Source organism: Homarus americanus, unplaced genomic scaffold (assembly GCF_018991925.1).
Source record: "Homarus americanus isolate GMGI-L3 unplaced genomic scaffold, GMGI_Hamer_2.0 scaffold6317, whole genome shotgun sequence".
In the NCBI taxonomy this organism is placed as follows: Eukaryota; Metazoa; Arthropoda; class Malacostraca; order Decapoda; family Nephropidae; genus Homarus; species Homarus americanus.
The window spans coordinates 18,846,177-18,869,212 of NW_024730668.1; the positions used below are offsets into that span (position 1 = coordinate 18,846,177).

Here is a 23,036-nt window from a genome sequence, read left to right on the forward strand (position 1 = left end):
AGCAACCCCTATGGAACCATATTAGTACACCAGTATCTTAATATCTAACATAATGATCCACTAAACTCATTTACAATTCAAAATTAAGGTGAGCCCAGGACAGTAATAAGGTTATAACAAATATAATAAACCTATTCATACCTGGTTATGTATTGCAGTGTAGTGATGACTTGCTTCTTGAGTGAGGGCCAACAATTTTCCCACAGTCAGTAATATGTTTGGATGTCTCATAGTTGGCACCAGCAGCTCACTCAGACCCAAGGCATACGTCAGCCTTTCTGCACTCTCCCCTTCTAGCAGCTCATCAACACTTTCCACCTTGGCCAAGTGCTCAACATAGCTCACCAAGATGGGCTCCAGGAGGGACTCATACCGGTCAAAACTGCCTGAAGGTTAACCAATACACTTTATATCTAAAGCAAGACAATCAATTCTTTAATGATTAAAGCAAATTACTGTGGTCCTTTTTCACAGATTCTGAAATTTCCCATCTTTAATGAGATAAAAAGATGTAGACTGCTGCTACAACTGCCAGGCATTGGTAGGGATGTTTGAATGAAAGTACTGTACCTTGTAGGCCACTATGTCCCTTGGCTATCAAATGGAATGTCATACTGTATTCATCTAATATTTAATTCAAAATTTGTCAGCTGCCAGGACAACAATACTGTGAACTTACTTATGATGTCCACTGCAGGTGTGGCCACAAAGCTGTAAAGAATAAGAACACCCCGATGAACAATCTTCGGCAGCTCCTGGCCACTGCTTTTCTCCCACTGCTTCAAGAAGTGTCTAATCACCTCCACAACACCCTCAACCAAACCTGAAATAATTTCATTCTTCAGTTGTAAGAAAATCCTTTTTGAATCATTTCCAGTAAGTTCTTTACAAACTAGACAGGTTAGTCCAGTGCATAGCTCTCTCACTAGTCAGCGTCTGCACCACGCCAGTGTTGACATCAGCACAGAAGCTCTAAAATAACGCTGGAGTAGTTGGGGAGATGACCAGGAATATTGGAGGCACTGAAAACCTGGCCTATAGTATGGACCCTCCATGGTAATACGCGCCCTGAAATTCACAGGGATGGATGACGTTTTGCTCCATACAAAAAACATTAAGTAGGGCGCCAAATGAAAGAAAGAGACAACTCCCCATTACCATGTTCTTTGATCACCGGCAGGAGAGATTTAACACCATCAATCACTGGCCACAGTGAGGAAGCAGTTGAATCCACAGTCGCCTCTAATTCACCACCCGTTATGGAATTGAGTGACGATGAGCTCCGATGACTCGCCCTGTCGCCGAGGAGAGGTACGGCACAGTAAAGGAAATTTTTATCTCTTTTTTTTAATAGCTTTTCTTGCTATGTTTGGTTGCTTCTGTAAAGGCACAGCACAGTACAGTTCAGTACTGTACATGGTGGAAGTGAGGCAGTTATTCACAAAACATTTGTTTATGTCGCAGTAGTGACGGTGAGGAGGTGGAGGAGGCGGAGGGAGGGAGCTTAGTTGGGAGGAGGGTGACCAGGACGGAGCAGGGACGGAGTGGAGATACAAATAGTACATTTCGGTGTATTAATTGTTTTAGCTATTTTTGCATTTAATATTAAAATACTGTACATTACGTTTCAACAAAAACTACTTTTACGAGTTTCAAAAACATGGAAATGTAATATTTTGCTAAAATGATGTAATGACATATGGAAAGTGGATAATTGTGGATGCAAGCAATGGTGACTCTGCTCAAAAGATGTTGCCGCAATTGCTTTTGAATGATTTCAGTTAGGATTATATACACGATAGGATAGAATATTATTGTAATACAGTACGAGTAAAATAAGTTTTTAACTGAAAACCATTCAAAAAGCGACACAGTAAAATCTTGAACAATCTAAAGAAAGCTGTTGGTTGTTTTTCAAGTATGATTTTATCTTCTTCACTGTAATATGTACGCTATTCCAGCAAAGATATTATATTTCCAGTTATTTAGATTTAAATGGCCGTGATATTCACTCAGTCGATATATAAAAGTTATACGATGTAAATATTTAATGAAAATATGGTATCGTAGTTTCTTTTGTTTCAAATTTTAATTAACAAAGATTAATGTTTCAAATGTAATGAAAAAAAAATTTATGTACAGTATCTATAAATGCTAATTTTAATAAATGAATACTTTTATGTTTTACATCGCCTGTGCTGCCTGGCATTTGGCTACTTTTGGGCTTTCATATGATGACTAGAAGAGATCTGCCCTTGGTAACTACCCGTCACTCAGCTGGTGGTGCGTTGGTGCATCGTTTTCCATTGTTTAATGGGGTAGTTACTGGTAACATTTTTCAACTGGGTCTGAAATTATTGTCTTTAGACGACTTCAATTTTTGCCAAATAATTTGGCCCAAAAGCTCTAACTACACACACAGATATATACGTAAATATGACATGGGGGGTTGTGGGAAGGTTTTTTTTTAGGGGGAGCATGACGTAAACATCCACGGTATTCTGTTACGAACCCCCGCCAGATGTTAAGGGCCGACTGTAATATATTTTTTGAGTAAACTGGCTGACTGGATAGATGCGACTGTACTGAACTGTACTGTATCAGCCAAATTGTACTGTACTGTACTGAAATGCTCGAACTGAAATCTGAACTGAACTGTTCTGGTGTACTGAATTGTACTGTACTGCATCAGGTACTGTTTCAGTACTGTACTGCAATTCCTAGCCTCAAAATTGTACTGCTCTACACTGTACTGCACTGTACTGAAACAGCCTTGCACTGACTTAAAAATTATATTCCGATACAATAAAAAATTCCCCAATCTGAAAACTATTTTTATTAAAAATAAATTGGTGAATGGTAAAAATTGGGGGTGACCATGAAATCTCTTCTTACAGGCAGTGAAAAACAAATGGTCTGGTATATTACAATAATATTTTGTCTAAGATACAGACCCACTTTCTTCTAAGGTTTTGATTATAGTGGCCAGACTACCTCAAATTGTATTTATTCTACCACCCCAGAGGAGGCTTATTATTTTATAACTAACTAATAAACAATTTGAATAAAATCAAATATATTTTTATCGAGTTGAACAGTGATCTTCTGATAAAACATCTTTTTAGTGAAATTGTCCCTCCAAGACCTTATAATCTGGCCATTTTCAAAGTTTATAAGGCATTCCTTAGACTTTTCCTATTATTATTTTTTTTTCCTCTATTTACCAAAACCCTTGCCTTATCCAGCAAGTACAACTGTGTAAGAGAAGATAATTCAACCTCAATTAACTGACTATGTGGAGAGGAAAATCTGTTATATTGAGGGTCCGTTAGATTGTATGGAGAGAGAAGTCCGTTATATGGAGGTTTCATAAGTACAGTGGTCTCTCGGTTAAATAAACGGTTCGACACGAAATAGCTCCCATAAGGATTTCTTTCAGTTCCATTAACGAACTAAACTTCGATTAATCTAAAACTTCATTTACAAACACGTTTTGTTGTGCGATCAACCGATCAAGTAGTCCGCCATCACAGTAACCTGTCTCTATGTTTACATTCGTTTCAGTGAAGCAAATATCGGTTAAAAGTTGGTCTCTTGAATATTTCTGCATTTTTTATATATTAAAATTGATAGGTCATTCTGAAATTTTAGTTAACATAATATATTGAGGACAGTGTTGGTGAAACAGCGTTTTTGTGCGCCTATCAGCCACCCTTTCGAAGTCCGCCTACCAACGCTTCAGTTAACTTTGTTTACAGGGAGGAACATCAGATTTGCTGGTTCTTGAAGAGTTTTTGTATTTTACATTTAAAATTACATATTATCTGAAATTAATAACATAATATTGATAATAATATACAGTGCAGAAATTATTATGAAAACATGAAGAAAGGTATTAGAACCAACAATGCACTCTGTAAAGAATATCAATCTATCGCCTCTACAAATTGACGCTGTTTGATAAACAAAGCTGCTGCAATATGACATACACACCTCAAAGTGTTAAAATACAGTATTCTATTGTTTTTTATTTATTATTGCGTACAGAATACTGTATAAAAAGTACTGTATTTAGGGCAATTTAATGTTTATGGCTCTAGTATCGGTATAGTGATCCTCGTTAACGAGCACCTCGTTAAACGTAAATTTTGGTTAATAACATCAAGATTCTTTTTCACCGCGAACGAGCAAACCCCTAAAGAACGAATTCCTTGTACTAATTTTTCTCCCAACATAAAGCCGCCTCGCATTTGGCTGTCCACCAGCGCTGAAGTATTAGTCCGCCAAGGAGGAATACCACGGTCGAATACTAGCACCAAAAATCAAATGATTCATATTACGCCAATAGCCCACAAACATAATTCTTGTTTTTGTTTTGAGTCCCATCCAGAGTCCTGGTTTTTTCATCACTTCAAAGATGCCTCAGTCCTCCTGCCATCCATTTCTTTCTCTGATTCTGCCTGAACCAACCTCTATAAATGTAATTTTGAATGTGGGTGAGGAATAACTTTAATGGTCAACTTAGATATGTCTACTATGCTGAAACATTCAAGATCCATTGTGAGGGAAAGCTTTATTTTCCAACTGTCCTGATGCTAGCCAAGATCGCACTATGGGTGGAGTGCTGAAAGCCCTACAGGACAAAACGCTACCCATCGGCTTCCTTTGCCTCTCTAAGAATACCCACAGTTTCGACACCGCTACCAAAGAGTAAGATTTTGAAATGCCTCCCACATCAGAGAACTTGATGTTTTGTAGTTTAGTTAAAATAGCTGTCTATTTAAGAAAGTCAATAATTTCCTGAATTATTCTGTCAACCGTATAATCTCCAAAGACCCAAACCTTCCCAGAACAGGTCCTTGTCATTTCAGGCCTGGTTTGCGAATTGATGTTATCAATCGCATATTCCAATCTTTTCCCTGGCAAGCTCAAACTCTGATTAGATTGATATGAATAGACATAGAATATTCTGATCAGGAACACCCGGAGTCTGGCATAATTAAGTATACGCGGACCCGTAAAAATGGTAGAGAAGGTATGTTGTTGCAAGATTTAATCTTTCTAAGAATAATATGGAGGTCCAGGTGCATCGTGATATACTTTATTAACGAGGAACGCCTCATCTGACTCCTTCCTCACCCAGATTCCGTTCACTGCAGTTCCCCATTACATTAATTCAGCCTGACTTAATGACTTTGTGAATTTACTGAATTGTTTTAACATAAAATCTCTTGCGCCAAATTAAGTCAAGTAAAAAGTAGAGTCTCTAGCTATCGCCTGAACCCAAGTGACGTGATAAGTTTTTGAAAAAGAAGTTGAAGAATTATTGAGGCATCGCGACCTTTTCCTCACAGATTCCAGGCCAGTGAGTGGATATCGCATCGCTACCGGTCGGTAGCCAGCTAACGGAGTGCTGCTAATTCACAGGATTAAACCAAAGTCTTTTCTGCAAATCAGCGGCAGCCCCTTGGCGCAGGTCGTGTACAACTGACCTCTGATGATCTTCACGAAAGAGATACTGGGATATATACCCCGAGGCACTCAGCACGGCCTAAGCATGATAGATCTTGATTTGCGGGATTAACTAACAGATGGAAATCCCAGGTTGCCGGAAAGAAACCATAAAATGTTGATATTTGCAGCCGTTATGTGGTTGAGTACATGAACTGAAGGAAAGTATCATGTTCATGACGAGCAGAACCGGAGGTTATAATTCTGATTTGGGACAATGTCAAGTGTGTCATATTATCCACTTGCAGTAACAATGGAAATAACATATTGATTGTTGTTAAAACCATGAAACTTGAAGATGAAGCTTGTTACTTTCAGAAAGTAAGACCCGAGGGTCCAGTATTATCTGTATAAATACATTGAATCTCTATTTATCAGGATAGAATAATAACAATAAATTGTCTAATGAAGTAGTCAAGTATTTGGAGTGTAGTTTAATGAGGTAAATAAGTTCTTGAAGTGTTTGATGGACTACTGTTAATTTCTGGTTCTGTTTAGCCTGGAGTGAATCTAAGATGTATCTTCTCCACCACTGGTGTTGTAATAAATATTGAATTAGTAATCTTATATCACCACTTACCTTCAAATATTGGTCTTGAAAATAACACTTAATTACTAAACATCTTTTACCACATACACTACCCAAACAACTTTTCCATATGAGTTATGTTTACATAATGAAAAGTCTGGTGGTGGCAGCCACCAAAGTGTAAAAAGTGTTGCACAAAAGAATAACATGGCTCCCCAGACTTAAACTTTATGTATAAGAATAGACATATAAATAAGTATATTTCAGAAAGGTAAAGGAAGGATGAAACTGAGAATACAATGGCAAGGAAAGCTAAGTCAAGCAAGAAAGTGTTCACGACTCTGGAACATGCAAGTAGAGAGAAAATATAAGAGCTACTTTATATAAGGTTTATAAGGTATATAGAGGACAGAAACATACTGTAAATATGGAGCAAGAATACATACATTGGGTGATATATATATATATATATATATATATATATATATATATATATATATATATATATATACAGAGGAGTATATATATATATATATATATATATATATATATATATGTAAAAGAATTGAAGAAGGATAAGTATAAAAACAGGGTACTATTGGAGAGATTACACAGAACATAGGAAAGGTATATGAATAAATAATACAACAGAAAAGAATAGCTGGAGAAACTCGGCTCGTTACAACAGTAATCGGTTTTAGGGCTTAAATTCCATACCATTTTAGTAAATATCAAGAAGGTTGTACTATTCAATAATTTTAAAAGTTTTATATTAAATTTTTTAGTCATTTTAACAAGTATTGAACTTAATTGAAGTACAGGAAGCTAGTTTTTTGCGCGCCAAACAGCCACTCAACACACCAAGCTTGGCGTCAGTTTGTTTACCAGTTCAGAGGAAGGAACATCTTGTTTGAGAGTCTTCAACATAAACACTTTTTTCTGTGTTTCCAGTCAAATTATTGGTCATTTTGAAATATATTTTACATATTGATAACATATAGCGCAGTGCAGTGTTGATTTAAAGAAAATAATCTTGAATTACACCAAATGAACTAAAATTTCATAGGTGAAATGGCGGCATGGGGTGACTTCTCTTCCACCCCAATGCCTTTTCTTCTCCCTTCTCCTCCACCCCCATTCTAATTCCCATCATCATCATTATCATCAACCAGGAGCCTTCTACATGCACACCTCAAAGTAAGTGTACTTTACTGCATTTGTTTTTAGTTTGTATGTAATTTTCGGTGAGCTGGAACCAATTACCCAAAAACCCATTGAAACAATGGTTTATGTTAACGAATTTTTCGGTTAACGAGCAAGCTTCTGGAACGAGTTGTGATCGTTAACCGAGGGACCACTGTACAGTACTTTTCTGTGAGTTGGAACCAATTACCCAATATCCCATTGAAATAATAGATTTGGTTAACGAAAGACTCTGTGGAACGAATTGTGTCTGTTAACCGAGGGGCCACTGTATTCTCTTTTGTCTAGGTATATATGTTAAAATAACTGTACAGTACTGTATTATTGTACTAAAGAAAACTATGTATTTATTTTATTTATAATTAAAAATTAGTTTTTTCCTGAGTATCTGTTATGCATGCTTATGTACCATGTTTTTGTTCCTAATTAATTATCATAGATAATGTGGAGTCTACTATATATAGCATGTTAGCACAACAACTGAAGATAATTTGTAATAAAAAAAAGAATGAACCATTCAAGCAGTAGTTAATATACCAAGTTATCGTAGCTTCACAGAACTAAGAACTAAACAGCCAACAAGACACAGCACCACAGCTCAGTATGTTAACAGTGGTACTTACTCACACCTTCATGACTCATTTAAAAAAAATTTGCAAAAAATCTACTTTTGCTTTGTATTAAATTCTTTCAAAGCTCATTACAGTGATCCCTCGGTTAACGAACTGCCTTCCATAAGAATCTTCAATTCGGTTAACGAATTTCTTACGAACCAACCTCAACATGTTTTCGCTTGCACTGGCCGGGCAACCAGCTTTAGTATCAGTCCGCCAATACATTAATCGGTTCTAGGGCTTAAATTCCTTGCTATTTTAGTAAATATCAAGAAGTTTATACTATTCAATAATTTTAAAAGTTTAATATTAAATTTTTTAGTCATTTTAACAATTATTGAACATAATTGAAGGTAAAGTGACTAGTTTAATGCGCGGCATCCAGCCTCTTAACACAGCAAACAGGCGTTAGTCTCTCTCTGTTTTCACTGGAGGTAACATCTTGCTTGAGACTCTCTTCAACTAAATGCTTTTTTCTGTGTTTCCAAGCAAATTATTGGTCATTTTGAAATATATTTTACATATTGACAATATATAATGCAGTGCAGTGTTGATTTAAAGAAAATAATCTTGAAATACACCAAGAGAACTAAAATTTTATGGGTGAAATGGTGCCATAGGGTGACTTCTCTTCCACCCCAATGCCTTCTCTTCTTCCTTCTCCTCCACCCCCATTCTAATTATCATCATCATCATCCAGGAGCCTTCTACATACACACCTCAAAGTAAGTGAACTTTTCTACCATTTTTGTTGAATTTAGGCAATTTTCGGTGAGCTGGAACGAATTACCCAAAAACCCATTGAAACAATGGTTTCGGTTAACGAACAACCTGCTGGAATGGATTGAGTTCGTTAACCGAGGGACCACTGTAATTAACACTAATTACTTGAATTTTTAAATTCTGAACCTAGATCCTTAACCAGCATGTTAAAGGGTACCTTTGTATGAATTTTTAATAAAATCCACATTAGGCCTCATGCCAAAAAACGATGGGTAATAGGTCAGTCTTCATTGTCAGGATAAAATGCCCTTTCTCTGGAAGCTGAAAACTAACATATTTAAAGCATAAATAGAGTCATTATTACTGAGTAAATGTATATAATGGCAAATAGGGTTTTAAATACAGGGCATTATACAATATTCCAATCACACTAACCTGACTCTGAGTAGTAAGCTGCCATATAACACTGATCATTGGGGAGCCAGATATACATTAATGCCTCCAAGAATTCTGAGAGAGCACCCAGGAGAGAATCTGTGAAACAAAACTTGTGTACAGTAACCAAGTATTACAGCTACACTACCACAAAGACAGAGACAAAAATGGGCAAATGAAACATGGAGAGAAATGTTGTCAAAAGTTAAGAAATAAAAAGATGCTGTTAATGATAAAACTAAATCGAGAATTTATATACTGGCACTGGCAAGCTTGCATGTTAAAAAAATGCAGTGAATCTAGAAAACTAAAGATAGAATCTCTCCCTTAGCCTGCAAGAGGTTCCCCTCAGCTAAAAACATCACCTAGCAGTAGCCAGAATACAGTGATAAAGTGTGTGAAATGGTTAAACTGCAGCCCCTATACACTTAGTAAAGCGAATGTGATTACTTACCACTAAGGCTATTCTTTAACATAAACACCAAGGCCTCTTTAAGAGACTCATGACTCTTCAAGGCAATCATGATTGGGCACTGAGAGCGATCTTGTGGAGCCATACGATATGTTAAGTGCCAGATTAAGAGTCTCAAGAATCTGAAAGCTTCTATAAGGGTGGGCACATCATCTGTGGTGTGCATGAGCGTCAAGCAGGAGTTGAGTAGCAGACGATGACCTATCACTTTCTCACAGCCGACTGACTGACAGCACAGGTTGGCTACCACACCAACCACAACCTCCTGCATTTAAAATCTATTATTTAACAACAAAAATAAGCCATTTAACACCAAGTTAACATATCAAAATTTACAATTTTAAGAATAAAACACATCTGCATGCACCATAATGCACTGAAATATATAGTCATAAACAAAATCTTAATAAAAGCACAAGATATGTTACATAAATAGTATACAGAGATTACCCATCTCAAAACTCTATTATCTTTACTTATTTACCAAATGGCCAGTTGGCCACCCACTAAAGGCGGCCATGACGAGGGAAGGAGGCCAGTGACCTGTGTACATAAAAACATAAGAATGGAGGAAACTGCAGCGGGCTTATTGGCCCATACTGGGCAGTCCCATTTACACCCAACCCCTATTGCTCATATATCCATCCAACCCATGTTTGAAGCTATCCAGAGTGTTTGAGTTAATGATGATATTTGATAACTTGTTCCACTCATCCACTACTCTATTTCAAAACCAATGTTTACCTATTTCGCGCCTAAATCTAAATGTGTCTAATTTAAAACCATTGTTACGAGTTTGCTCCTCGTTGGATAGTTTGAGTACCTTTGTAATGTCCCCTTTGTTTCGTCCTGACTTCCATTTATACACCTCTATCATATCGCCTCCTCACTCTACGTCTCTCGAGGGAGTGCAAATTAAGATGCTTTAACCTGTCTCTGTACTCAAGGTTCCTAATGCCCGGGATTAGTCTTGTCATTCTCCTCTGAATTCTTTCCAAGGATTATATATCCATTCTGTAATACGGTGACCAGATTTGAACTGAGTAATCCAAGTGAGGTCTCACAAGCGTAAGATATAGTTTAGGATGACCTCGCTAGTCTTGTAACTAACACTCCATTGTATGAACCCAAGTTTCGAGCAAATACACATTGTTTACTTATCATTACTCCTGAATCTTACTCACATTCGGATTTCTCAATAACATCGTTGTTCATCTGATATCTGGTTTCCCTGTTTACATCTCCTATACTGAGTACTTTACATTCGTCCACATTGAATTTCATCTGCCATTTTTCAGACTATTCGAAAAATTTATTTAGATCTCCCTGTAGTTTTGCGGAGTCCTTGTCATATTTAATTACAGGCCCTATTACAGTGTCATCAGCAAATTTACTTATGTTGCTGACTACGCCGATATATATGTTGTTAATGTATATAATAAATAATAATGGTCCAAGTACTGAGTCTTGGGGAACTCCACTAGTGACGTTGCTCCAATCGGATTAAGTGCCATTAATGCTCACTCGCTGTTTCCTGTCCTGTAACCACGCCCTAATCCATTTTAGAATATCTCCTTTAATGCCATGAGCCTCCACTTTTCTTATAAGTCTTTCGTGGGGACTCGGTCGAAGGCTTTGCTAAAGTTGAGGTATATGACATCATAATTGTGCCCCTCGTCAACTGATTCGAAAACAGATGAAAAGAATGTTAATAGATTAGTTAGACATGAACGCCCGCTTGTGAAGCCATGTTGGGAATCATTGATCAACTTGTGCTTCTCCAGGTGATTTCGAATAGAGTTTGAAATGATTGCTTCCAGTAATTTGCCTACAATTGATGTTAGACTGATTGGACGGTAGTTAAAGGGTAGTGATCTATCTCCCTTCTTGAAAATCGGTATTACATTCGCTATCCTCCAAGATTCTGGTACTACACCCATTTTTTAGGACATGTTAAACAACTTTGCTAAGGGCATACTAAGCTCTACCTTACATTCCTATAATACTCTGGCAAATATCTCATCGGGACCTGGTGACTTCTTAGGCTTTAGTTTGTCTATTTGCTTACTAACATTGTTACTAGTCACTACTATCTCGCTTAATTTATTCTTCACTATCTCTGTATAGAGTCAGTGCCTCGGGTATCATGTTTAAATTTTCGGTCGTGAAAACTGTTGAAAAATATTTATTCAGATTATTGCTCATTTCTCCATCATTATCAGTTAGCTCGCCGGTATCTGACTGTATTGGTCCAATCTTTTCTCGTGTTTTAGTTTGATAGAATCCCTTGGGATTTCACTTCGCCTCCCTTGCTACCTTTAGTTCATTACACCTCTTTGCTTTTCTTATCTCGGTCTTAACTCTACCAGCCAATACCTTATAATAATCTCGGAGGTAAACTTCACCACAATTTATTCTCCTACCTATAGCCTTCCTTAGCACAATAATATTCTTTAAATAATTATTTATCCATTTGGGGTCATTGTTGTTTGATCTGAGTTTTCGTATGGTATGTTCTGCCTTTGTGCATTAAGTAACTCATTATTTAAATTGTTGTGGAACTTGTCAACCCCAGATCTCGTGATCAGGTCATCCTCAACCGTCAGGTCTCCAGGTAAGGTGAGGTCGCCCTCTGTGGGTATATTGTGTGAGGTCACCTCATGTGAGGTCATGTAATTCACCCCCAAGCGTGGTACCCCTTCTATCAACTGCCTCTTCAAACTATCAAAGTTTGCCCTTCTGAAATCTGGGACTTATGTGGAATTATCCTTGCGGCTGCCCTGAAATTCTAAATAGAATCTCATTCTTTGTGATCGCTGATAGCAAGTTTGTTCCTTACCTCGACATTACTAATGAGGTTTTCTCTGTTTGACAGAACTAAATTACCTCGGGTGGGTTCGGTTATATGTTAGCTTAGGAAACAGTCCTGGATTGTTCCAAGAAAATCCTCAGATTCTGAGTTACCCTGAAGGTCAATCCAATCTATTTGGCTAAAGTTAAAGTCGCCTACTATACAGACTTTGCTATGTATGGAAGCTCTGCGCATTTCATCCCAAATAAGTCGCTCATTAGCTCTATCAAGATTAGGAGGTCTATATATTACTCCTGTGATTAATTTTTCCCTACCATCGATTAATTCTATCCAAATTGTTTCTGTATTCAGTTCAGTTTTTATTTCCTTATTTATTTCACACTTCAGATTATCACTGACACAGATTGCTACTCCACCTCCTTTCCTAATCCACCTATCGGTATGGAATAATTTGAAACCTGCAATTTGATATTCGACAAGTAACTCACGTGAATCTAGGTTTATCCATGTTTCGGTGAATGCTATAATATCGATTTTTTCGGTACATGCCAACGCCCTGATTTCATCTATTTTGTTTCTCATACTTCTATTCTTTGCAAAGTAGACATTTAAGTTAGTCATGTTCTGAGTCCTCTCTTTGTCCCGTTTAGGTTTTAACTCCCTGCCTAGTTTAGTTCTGTCATCATTCCTAGCACTATTTCCCTGTAACCTTTCACTTTGTTTACCCGCTCCCACAATGCAATCTCCTCCATCCCCATGCTCATATGTTCTCCTAGCAGTTTAAAGACTTCGACATCTTTTGAACTGTCCTCTCGAGCGCGCGAGCCAGGGTTGCCACCCCATCCCTACCATAAAGGTCCCTTCTGCTGTAAAAGTTGTCCCAGTTGTCAATGAATGGGACTGATATTTACTTGCAATATCTGTCAAGACGGCCGTTGACACCAACTGCCCTTGACAACCATTCATTGCTAACTCTCCTTCTAGGCCGGACACCACATATGATAGGGATCCCTCCCTTCAACCTAATACATTCTATTGCTGTCTTGAACTTATCAAGAAGCTCCTCACTCCTACACCGGCCAATATCATTGCCTCCTGCACTGAGGCAGATAATGGGTTTAGTCCCATTACCATACAAGATATTGTCTATCCTATCAACTATATCCTCCACCCCAGCTCCTGGCAAATACACCCTCATCCTATTTTTATTTTTACCACAAAAAGCTCTGTCCAGGTACCATACCTGGGAATCGCCAACAATTAAGGTTTTCGTACCTTCCTTGTCAGCCTTGACCCTGACTATGCAAATGTCCAATTTGTCTATCAAAGGACTGAAAGAGTTGGCAAACTTTGCTGTTGTTGTCGTTTCCTTGGTGTGTTTTTTTACCACCAGTTTGGTTGTCCCTCTCCTCACGACCTTCCATTCGCCTGAGTTTTCGTCAGACACGGGCTTTCCTTGTCTCGTTTCTTCCTCCATCCTCACTATCACTTCCTTAAATTTCAAGGTTTCTTCCTTGACCCTCTCTAACTCGGCCCTCAGAAGGGTACAGCCCTGTTCACAAGTAGCACTAGCCATTACTGACAATTAATCCCCGGGAGCTAAGCCTGCCATGACCTTTCCTCTTGATCACTTTGTCCAGGGCTATTTTGAAGCCCAGTATTTTCTCGATTCCACAATTTGGGGTGGTAGACTGCTCCATAGGTCCACCAACAATAACGCCACCCTCAACCATACTAACACCACGTTTGGTAACATCATTCTCTCTTCGAACTATTCAACTCCCTTCATGACACTGGCCCCTCTATTTAAATAATATCAACCTTGTATTACTTTGTCAATAATCCTTTATAAAATAACCTCATATTCTACAAAAGAAATATCAACCCTGCATTCAATACCTTTCCCAATTCCAGTGTCATCATAATCTTACACCTTTCCTAAGTACAGTAGTAAACGCCTTTCTAGAATGTTGGGACACAATTTTAGACAAACAAGTAAAAAGCAAAGTCTACAACACGGACAAGTCATATATGATACTCACGGTAAGCCGAGGTGCTCGAGACAGTGTGATGATATCTTTGGCCAGATGTAAAATGTCCACAACGCTTAAACCTAAAAGGTAATCCACCACATCTGGCTCTGCTGTCATGTCCCACAACTGGCAGGCAGCATTCTCTACATCTTCTGCCAACTCTAGGATGCTATCGCTCTTCTCTGCTGTATCCTCTTCAACAGGCTAAGGGAACATAGTATTTAAAAAGCTAACCTAGCCATTATACAGTACAGTGTACAATGTAAATTTATTTTTGAAGGTTAGAAAAATGTACTTTGGATAGGTTACCATATAAGTGATGCAGTTGTCAATGTCTTCTACTATAATACTGAAACATATATAAGATAAAAAAGGAAAGTAAAAAAAGGATACACATAAAAGTCATTGAAGAATCAATTTGTTCAGTATACTGTACCAGGTAGAGTGTATACTATCATTACATGTGAGAGAACTGTATCAAAAACAGAGTGTATGAAGTAAGAGTAGTGCAGTGTGGGGTCAGAAAAGGAAGTAGGATTTTTTTACGGGGAATAGCCACCCAGGCACAGGTCATCGACCCACAACGGGGCCTAGGGGGGCGAAAAAATAGGAGTAAAAAGAAATTAAAAGTAGAAAAGAAAAAGATTATATGAGTATAGAAACACAGAAGAAGGCAGAGCATTCTACAGTTTGGTTGTGTGAGGAAAGAAGGATGTACTATAATGGGAAGGGTTATTCTAGCATGGCCGACATACACACAGAAGCAGTGGGTACCGCGGGCAAGGCAAGTGTTACGAGTCCACGGACATGCCGGCGATACACAGGATGCCAAATCCACCGAACATTGCCAGTTAAAGTACCTGTAAAAGAGAGAGAGTGAAGCAACATTGCAGCAAAGAGAAAGGGAAGAAAGGTACTGTATATGGAAAAAACATTTTCAAACAGTTGCAACAAGTTGAGTAAAAAAGTTTCTGCAGACAGTAAAAGAATTTGTGATAGTTGCAGATGTAGAAAATGAAGATTATGATTAAAAATATACAACAAAACCTCTATTTAACAAATTACAGTACAGTACAGGTTGGACCCCGCTAATCCGGAACCCGATAGTCCGGTAGCTTCGATGGTTCGGGACGGTATCAGTGGGCCTATAATATAAAATTTTCTCTTTGCCTTTTCTGCTAATCCACTTATTTCTGTGTCACAGTACAACTGACCCTCGCTTTATGCTATGGTTGTGTTCTGCAACAACACAGCATAATGGGAATCTGCATACAGTGAATACAGTACAGTACTTAATCTTATGAGAAAATTAGGATATGTTCCACAACTACTAAAAGTCAACAGTAATGCGAGGAAAGTTGTGGAAAAATCATTACAATACTCTAATGTGGGTTAGAAATAAAGATAATATAATATAAAACTATAAAATATAATACAAAACTACAGTATAAGCTAAGACATATGAAAAGCATGGATGTTTGTGTGGAAAGTGAGTATGTGGAATGGCTGACTCACCATTCCAGCTGTGTCCCATGGCATCACATACAGCGCAGTAGACACACACTATGCCACATTTCACAACCATTTCTGGAGCATTAATGCAATAAAAGTTGTAGAAAATCATTAAAATACTCTAATGTGGCTTAGAAATAAAGATAATACTGTATAATATAAATCTATAAAATAAGAAAAAATAAAGAACATGGGTGTGTGGGTGGATGGAAAGTACGCTGCCCGATAAATGAGGAGCCCTCCCTCCGCCTCCAACCCTCCCTCCCTCAATGTGACATCACATACACACACATCATTTACAGTTAACCCTCACTTTACGCGGTCCCACATTCCGCGTTTCCACGTTTACGCGGTGCCCTGCCGGAACCCAGGATGCTCACATTCCGCGGTGCGTGTACCCCTTTACGCGGAGAGCGGCTGGCGAGCCGCGCCATTTTTGGATCCAAACCTCCCGCCATCCGCCATGTTGTGTAAGCGGCGTGAACATGGTGCGCACAAGGTCGCCCAGTCATCAAAACATTACCAGTTCTTCACCCGCCACCCACCACAGCCGGCCCAAGTCAGTGATAGTGATAATTATGGTGAGGATATGGACTTATATGGACTTTGGGGAGTTTGACAAAGAGGCCCTGCAAGCCTCTGTGATGGATAGTGATACAATTGATACAAGTGACACAGGTGAGGGCCAATAATCTGCCCTCTGCCTCGGAACCAACCGCCCACCCCCGTGTGCCCAGCCATTTTTTCTACTAATGTAAGTGTTAAAAAACCTAATATTATTGATATTTCTCTTAATTATTAATTGTGTGTGCATACCATCATAAAGTTAAGATTATATTTTTACTACAACATAGTTGTGTGTCGTCAGAAAGTGGAGTTTGGGGATCGGCCCGGACTCCATTTCAATTAATCCCATATGTTATGTTATTCACTTTACGCGTTTCTCACTTTACCCGGGCTGGGTCAAAGCGACCCACAACAGAGCCTGAGAAAAAAAAAAACGGAAAGAAATTGTAAATATAGAAAAAAGGTTATACTGTATTAAGCTACACCACCAAGATGCCGGAAAACCAGCTTTTTAAATTGAGACAGATTGTAAGAGCATGGAAACACAGAAGAAGGCAAAGCATTCCACAGTTTGGCTGTGTGAGGAAAGAAGGAGGTACTATAACGGGTTATTCTCGTGTGACCGACATCCACAGAGAAATGGTGGGCACCGCGGGCAAGGCGTGTGTTACGAACCAACGGCCTTACCGGCGGTACACAGGATGCCAAATCCCCTGAACATTGCCCGTTAAAGTACAGTAGTACCCGATTTGCAGTCAATTGAACCCACAGGGTACGCGTAAATGAACAACAGAACATATGGGATTAATTCCAATAGAGACTGGCCCGACCCCAAACTCCACTTTTTCCGACACAATACTTATGTTGTAGTAAAAATAACATCATATATGATGGTATGCTCACACATTAATATTTAAGAGAGATATACAGTCACCAGGTTAATGTCCATTCAAATAATGGACTCAATCCCCCTCTTCCCAGCTCACTAGCTCCTACCTCTCTGAGAAATGTTTGGGTGAAAACACTAGATTTTTAGCGTTTAGTAATAAATAATAACCCAGACTAAAGTTAGGATAATATAATTGACATTTCTAGATCCCTTGCAGGTCAGGGAATATTTTGAATGTAAACTTCATATATTTTGCACAAACGATAAAATATTTGCTTTGTGTAAACCAAATTATTACATTAGATCTAAAATTTGTATGTCTAATGCAAAATCCATTATGTTTACATTCAAAATGATCATCATATTGTAAGAATTCCAGCAATGTAAATTATATTCTGGCAGGGTAATTTGTATGAATTTTATGAGGTAAATAAAAAAAAAAAAAAAAATTATACTTCACCGCGTATATGAGTAGATGCACCGTGGAAAGTTAAAGTCCGGTTCTGGCAAGGTACAGCGTAAATGAGAAATCGCGGAAAGTGAAAGAAAGTGAAACCGTGTAAAGCGGGGTAATACTGTATCTGTAAAAGAGAGAGAGTGAAGCAACATTGCAGCGAAGAGAAAGGGAAGAGAGATTGTCGATTAAAGGAGGAGAGTTAATAAGACGAAATGCCTTAGATTCCACCCTATCTAATAGTTGGACAGAAGAAGAGCCACCCCAGATATGAGAGCAGTACTCCAAGTTAGGACGAATGAATCCCTTATATACTTGGAGCAACTGCTCAGGGGTGAAGTAGCTGCGGCATCTGTACAGCATTCCCAACTTTTGGGAGGCAGCTTTAGTTATACTAAGGATGTGAGATTTCCAGGACATATTGGAGGAAATGGTGAGGCCTAACATATTTATTTCAGAATTTGGGAGGATGATAGCATCCTGAAATGTAATTGGTGGGAGATCGTCTAATTTACAAAGTGTAATGGGTAAATATTGAGTTTTATTACCATTGAACTTAACCAAGTTTGTACTTCCCCATTCAGAGATGCTGCACAGATCCGCGTTGATAGAAGTAATGATATCAGTTCTAGAAACAGATCTAGTTTGAGAGTTAGGAGGAAGGGGAAAATGTGAGGAAGAGTAGAATCATCAGCGTAAGAATGGATAGAATTAGTTGTAGTGTGAAGTAAATCATTGATAAAAAGAAGGAAGAGAGTTGGTGAAAGAACAGAACCCTGTGGGACGCCACTACTGGTAGAGAAAGAGCGAGAAATCGATCCCTCGACAACAACTGCCATGGATCGGTTCTCAAGGAAGCTAGAGATGAGAAAACAAAGTGGGGGAGAGAAACCAAAAGAGGGAAGTTTAGATAGCAAAGACTTGTTCCATACCCTGTCAAATGCTTTGGAGATGTCGAGAGCCACGACAAAAGTTTCCCCATAATCCCAAAGAGAGGATGACCAAAGATGGGTGCAATCGGAGAGCAGATCATCGGTAGATCTCGCCTGGCGAAAGCCATACTGGTGATCCGACAAAAGAGAAAGGCGTTCAAGGTGACGGAGAAAATGGGAGTTCAAGACAGTTTCGAAAATCTTCGAGAGGGATGAAGTTAGGGCAATGGGGCAATAGTTAGAGGGATTAGAATGGTCACCCTTCTTTGGGATGGGCTGAACCAAGGCATGCTTCCAAGAAGAAGGAAAAGTTTGGGTTTTGAGGCACAGGCGAAAGAGGCGAGCAAGCACAGGGACCAGGGCTTCAGCACACTTCCTCAGAACACGAGGGGGTATTCCGTCCAGTCCATGCGCCTTACTCACATCCAACCTGGATAACACACCGGGTGGGCTAATGTCCGTGTGAAAAAAAAAAAAAAAAAAAAACATGCCAAACTTAGTCTGCAACACACACAAGTTATAATGTTTATATTGTTGACTATACAGTATATACTTATTTCACTGTTACACTTTTGCAGGTGATGAAACAGTAATGAATTGTGTGTGAAGATTATTCTTTTAATAAATACTCCTTTACTCACCATAAACTGGTTGCATCTACCTGAACCACGGGCCACATAAAGTAGAATTTCTCAATCACTCCACGGGCCGGACAAACACGTGGTCTGGGCCGCAGGTTGCCCATGCCTGGACTATAGTACTGATCAAAGTCTTACCTTTTTTTCAAAATTTTCCATTCCCACATCTTCATTTGTAGCTTCTGGACAATTACTTGTAGTTTCCCCAATTGTTTTGTCATCAGTAGTGAGGTAGCGTGGCAAGGCCTAAAATAAGGTACAGTGCACATTATAAATCCACAATGATCTTGTATTTTTTCAAATTTATATCAACCCTTTCTATGCGAATCCCATGTACTGTAGACAGCTGTACCCCCAGTGCAAAGGAAAGTTGAAAATTAAAAAAAAAAAGTAAAAATATTTGACCATCTGAAGTTGTTTTATACTGTACAATGTAAAAAGTAGTTTTTGACAATAAATATCAGTATTTGCCCACAATGAAAGTGCAGACACACACAAACTTGCATGCACATGCATTTATCTCAGCCATGATTGAGAAGTTACTGGCAGGCCTAGAGATAATTTGTGGGCTGTGGCTGCCTCCCTACATGGCAGCTGACCAAATGGGATGAATATATCTGGCAATAAGATTTAAAGTATGGGCAGGAAAATTATTACTGCATGTGGTGCGGCAATCGCATTGATAGGGTTTAAATTATTTCTTAATTAAAAAGAGTATCTTGAACAAATAGCCTACAGCACACTTGTTATGCACGAGCAGACAATATGCCCTGATAAAATGAACTCAAGAACACTAAGAACAAAAAAGAACTAAATTCATCTTCATTGTTAGTGATGTTCTTTCTTGTTGTGACTGTAATGGAGTGTTGTTAAATATAATACAAAAGACTATAAATTATGTAAAGCTATATTCATCATCATCATTTTCTGGCATTCGTGTGCAGTGCCAGCCATTCTGACTCCTTGCATACTGACCTGTGTAATTGTCAGAAGGGTATTTAGAACCCAGCGATGAGTATAAGCAGTGTTTCCAATAGCATCACCACGCAACACAGCACACTCTGCCTCACCCAGCTCAGATGGGAGAGAAGGGTTCACTAGGCTCTGCAAAAAATAAATCCTTAAGAATATAATCATTATTTTCAAAAAGAATCTACAAACATTAACAGACCATCTAAACCATTTAATTCTTATAGATCATTTCCTCATCCTACAACATTCAATACAGGGGAATACAGTACAGGAGGAAACCTAACCTAACCTAACATGGAATACCCCTCTGTAGCCTTAAACCAAATTCCACATTTTTGTACACAATTACAGTGTCTTGTAATACAGCCTGAGAACGTTTCGAGCGGTGGGCTGTGGTCGCCAACCCTCTGATATGAGGATTGCTCTCTTCTGACTGACTGATAATACAGGAGATACAATGACTGAATTTTTTATACTGTATACAGCTGCTCCCCGACTAACGACCAACTCGACTTATGACCACTCACACTTACGACCTGCCTCAGTCGTACCAAAATTTTGTCAAATTACGTATTTTCGAGTCCCAACATCAGTACACAGAGAAAATTTTCGTTTGTAATTCACTTTAAAATGGCTGGCAAGCTTAAAAGTGAGAGTTTTGTGGTGCTGAGAAGAAAAAGAGACACCCATTTTAGATTTTCTATGTATTATTTAAGCATCTTCAACTTACGACCTGGATTTGGGTCCCTAACCCCGTCATAAGTCGGGGAGGAGCTGTATTTTACTTGGTGTAGAATGATGACTCCATAATCAACTTTGTAGCTAACCAAATACAGTACTTGAGTTATTAGCACAACCTAACAATCTACCCAAGTGCCTAGATCCAGGGATCATGTAACACTTATCTGCCTGAATGATGAGAGCAAGAGCAAAGTGACCATGCTGTGTAAAGGGTGACCGGAGCACAGTACAGTCGGCCCTTAACATACGCGGGGGTTAGGTAACAGAGATACCCGTGAATGTTAAACATCCGTGTACTTTTGCTGCCCCCTCCCCCCTAAAAAACCCCTGGCCCCCCATGTCCTTATTTACCGTATATACCTGTGTGTAGTTCGAGTTTTTAAGATCAAATTATTTGGCAAAAAATTGGGGGTCGACCTCTAAACTGGTAATAGTTTCATTAGGTTGAAAAATATTTACCAGTAACTACCAGTAAACAATGGAAACGACGCACCAACGCACCACCAGCTGTGAGTGTCAGTACAGTTGCCAGGGCAGATCTCTTGAGTCATCATAGCAAGCCCAAAGTAGCCAAATGCATGGTATGGTATGCACAGGACGATGTTAAACATAAAGTATTCATTTTTTAAAGTTTATTTATAGATACAAATACATAAATTTTTGTTCATTACATTTGAAACATCAATCTTTGTTAATTAAATTTGAAACAAAAGAAAACTACGATACCGTATTTCTAAATACCGGGTATTGTCATTAAAATATTACATCACAAGTATATTTTACCTTAACTGTGCCTGAATGAATATATTCCCAGAAATAAATATGGAAATGTAAAATTTTTGCTGAAATGACGTACGTATTACAGTGGAAAGTGGGATAAAATCATGATGAAAACAATGACTTTAGCTTTCTTTCGTTGTTCAAAGATTTTACCGTGGAACAAACCTGTACCGTACATGTACTAAATGACTACGGTACTTAAATTGTTATGTCTATTGCAAATATAGATTGTTTATACAGGTATTCAAATAAATCACTATCTTACAAGAATCCCAGCAATGTAAGTTATATTCACCCAGGTCATTTGGGTGGCAAATTATGAGAAGAGCTCAGTCACTCTTAAGTAATGATAAATAAACAGTAGGCCTTCAACGCCAACTGTCACATCTTATCTCAAATAAATAAACAAACACCACACTCTGTCACCTCACCTCCCCCACCTGTTCCCCTCCCATGCTCCCTCCTTGTGTTCCCAGACAAAAGATTGGTGATAACTTTATTCTTTAAGGTGTTTATTTTATATAATATTTCAGACTAAAGTTAGGAGATTATAATTTGCATTGCTGGAATCCTTGTAAGACAGTCAATAATTTGAATATAAACGTCATATATTTTGCTCAAGATATAAAAATGTAGTACATTAGCGTACAATACTGTGTAGTACATTTTATAATACAGTATAAAGTTTTCAACTGTATTTTTGGGTAGATTTACATAAATTTCTTCATTTATTTTCATCCATTTACATACACACACCATACTAAAAGAAACGTAAAAGAAATAAATGACCTTAGTGCAAAGCTGGAGTGTACATGTACTAATTTCATTACGGTACTAAAATTGTTATGTCTAGTGCAAATTAGAGCATGTTGCTATTCAAATTAATCAGTGTCTTACAAGAATCCCAGCAATGTTAATTATATTCTCTCAGGTCATTTCACTGGCATTTTAAAATGGGAGAAGCGTAGTAGGACTGTTAAATAAACACTCAGAGACCTTCGGCTCAAACTGTCAAACATATCACCTCAACCCCCTCCCCCCCACCCCCCACCGGCTGGCTGGCTCCGTCCTTCCCTCCCTCCCCCATCTGCTCAGCCAGGGGTTTATTTAGGCTTACAGTTTTTATCTTATATAATATCTCAAACTAAAGTTAGGAGATTATAATTTGCATTGCTGGAATCCTTGCAAGACAGCCAATAATTTGAATATAAATGTCATA

At 38.4% G+C, this 23,036-nt stretch overlaps 1 protein-coding gene across 1 annotated transcript in view; it reads right to left on the reverse strand.

Annotated features, from left to right (window-relative positions):
• Window positions 1-23,036, reverse strand: part of LOC121867264 — a 38,257-nt gene that overhangs the window by 5,551 nt on the left and 9,670 nt on the right. The window contains exons 3-9 of the mRNA XM_042367130.1: window positions 20,300-20,428; window positions 19,463-19,570; window positions 14,342-14,536; window positions 9,470-9,752; window positions 9,016-9,114; window positions 680-823; window positions 142-386 (exon numbers count right to left, since the gene is read on the reverse strand). Of these exons, the coding sequence (XP_042223064.1) occupies window positions 142-386; window positions 680-823; window positions 9,016-9,114; window positions 9,470-9,752; window positions 14,342-14,536; window positions 19,463-19,570; window positions 20,300-20,428 (1,203 nt within the window). The remainder of the gene's footprint in view (window positions 1-141; window positions 387-679; window positions 824-9,015; window positions 9,115-9,469; window positions 9,753-14,341; window positions 14,537-19,462; window positions 19,571-20,299; window positions 20,429-23,036) is intronic.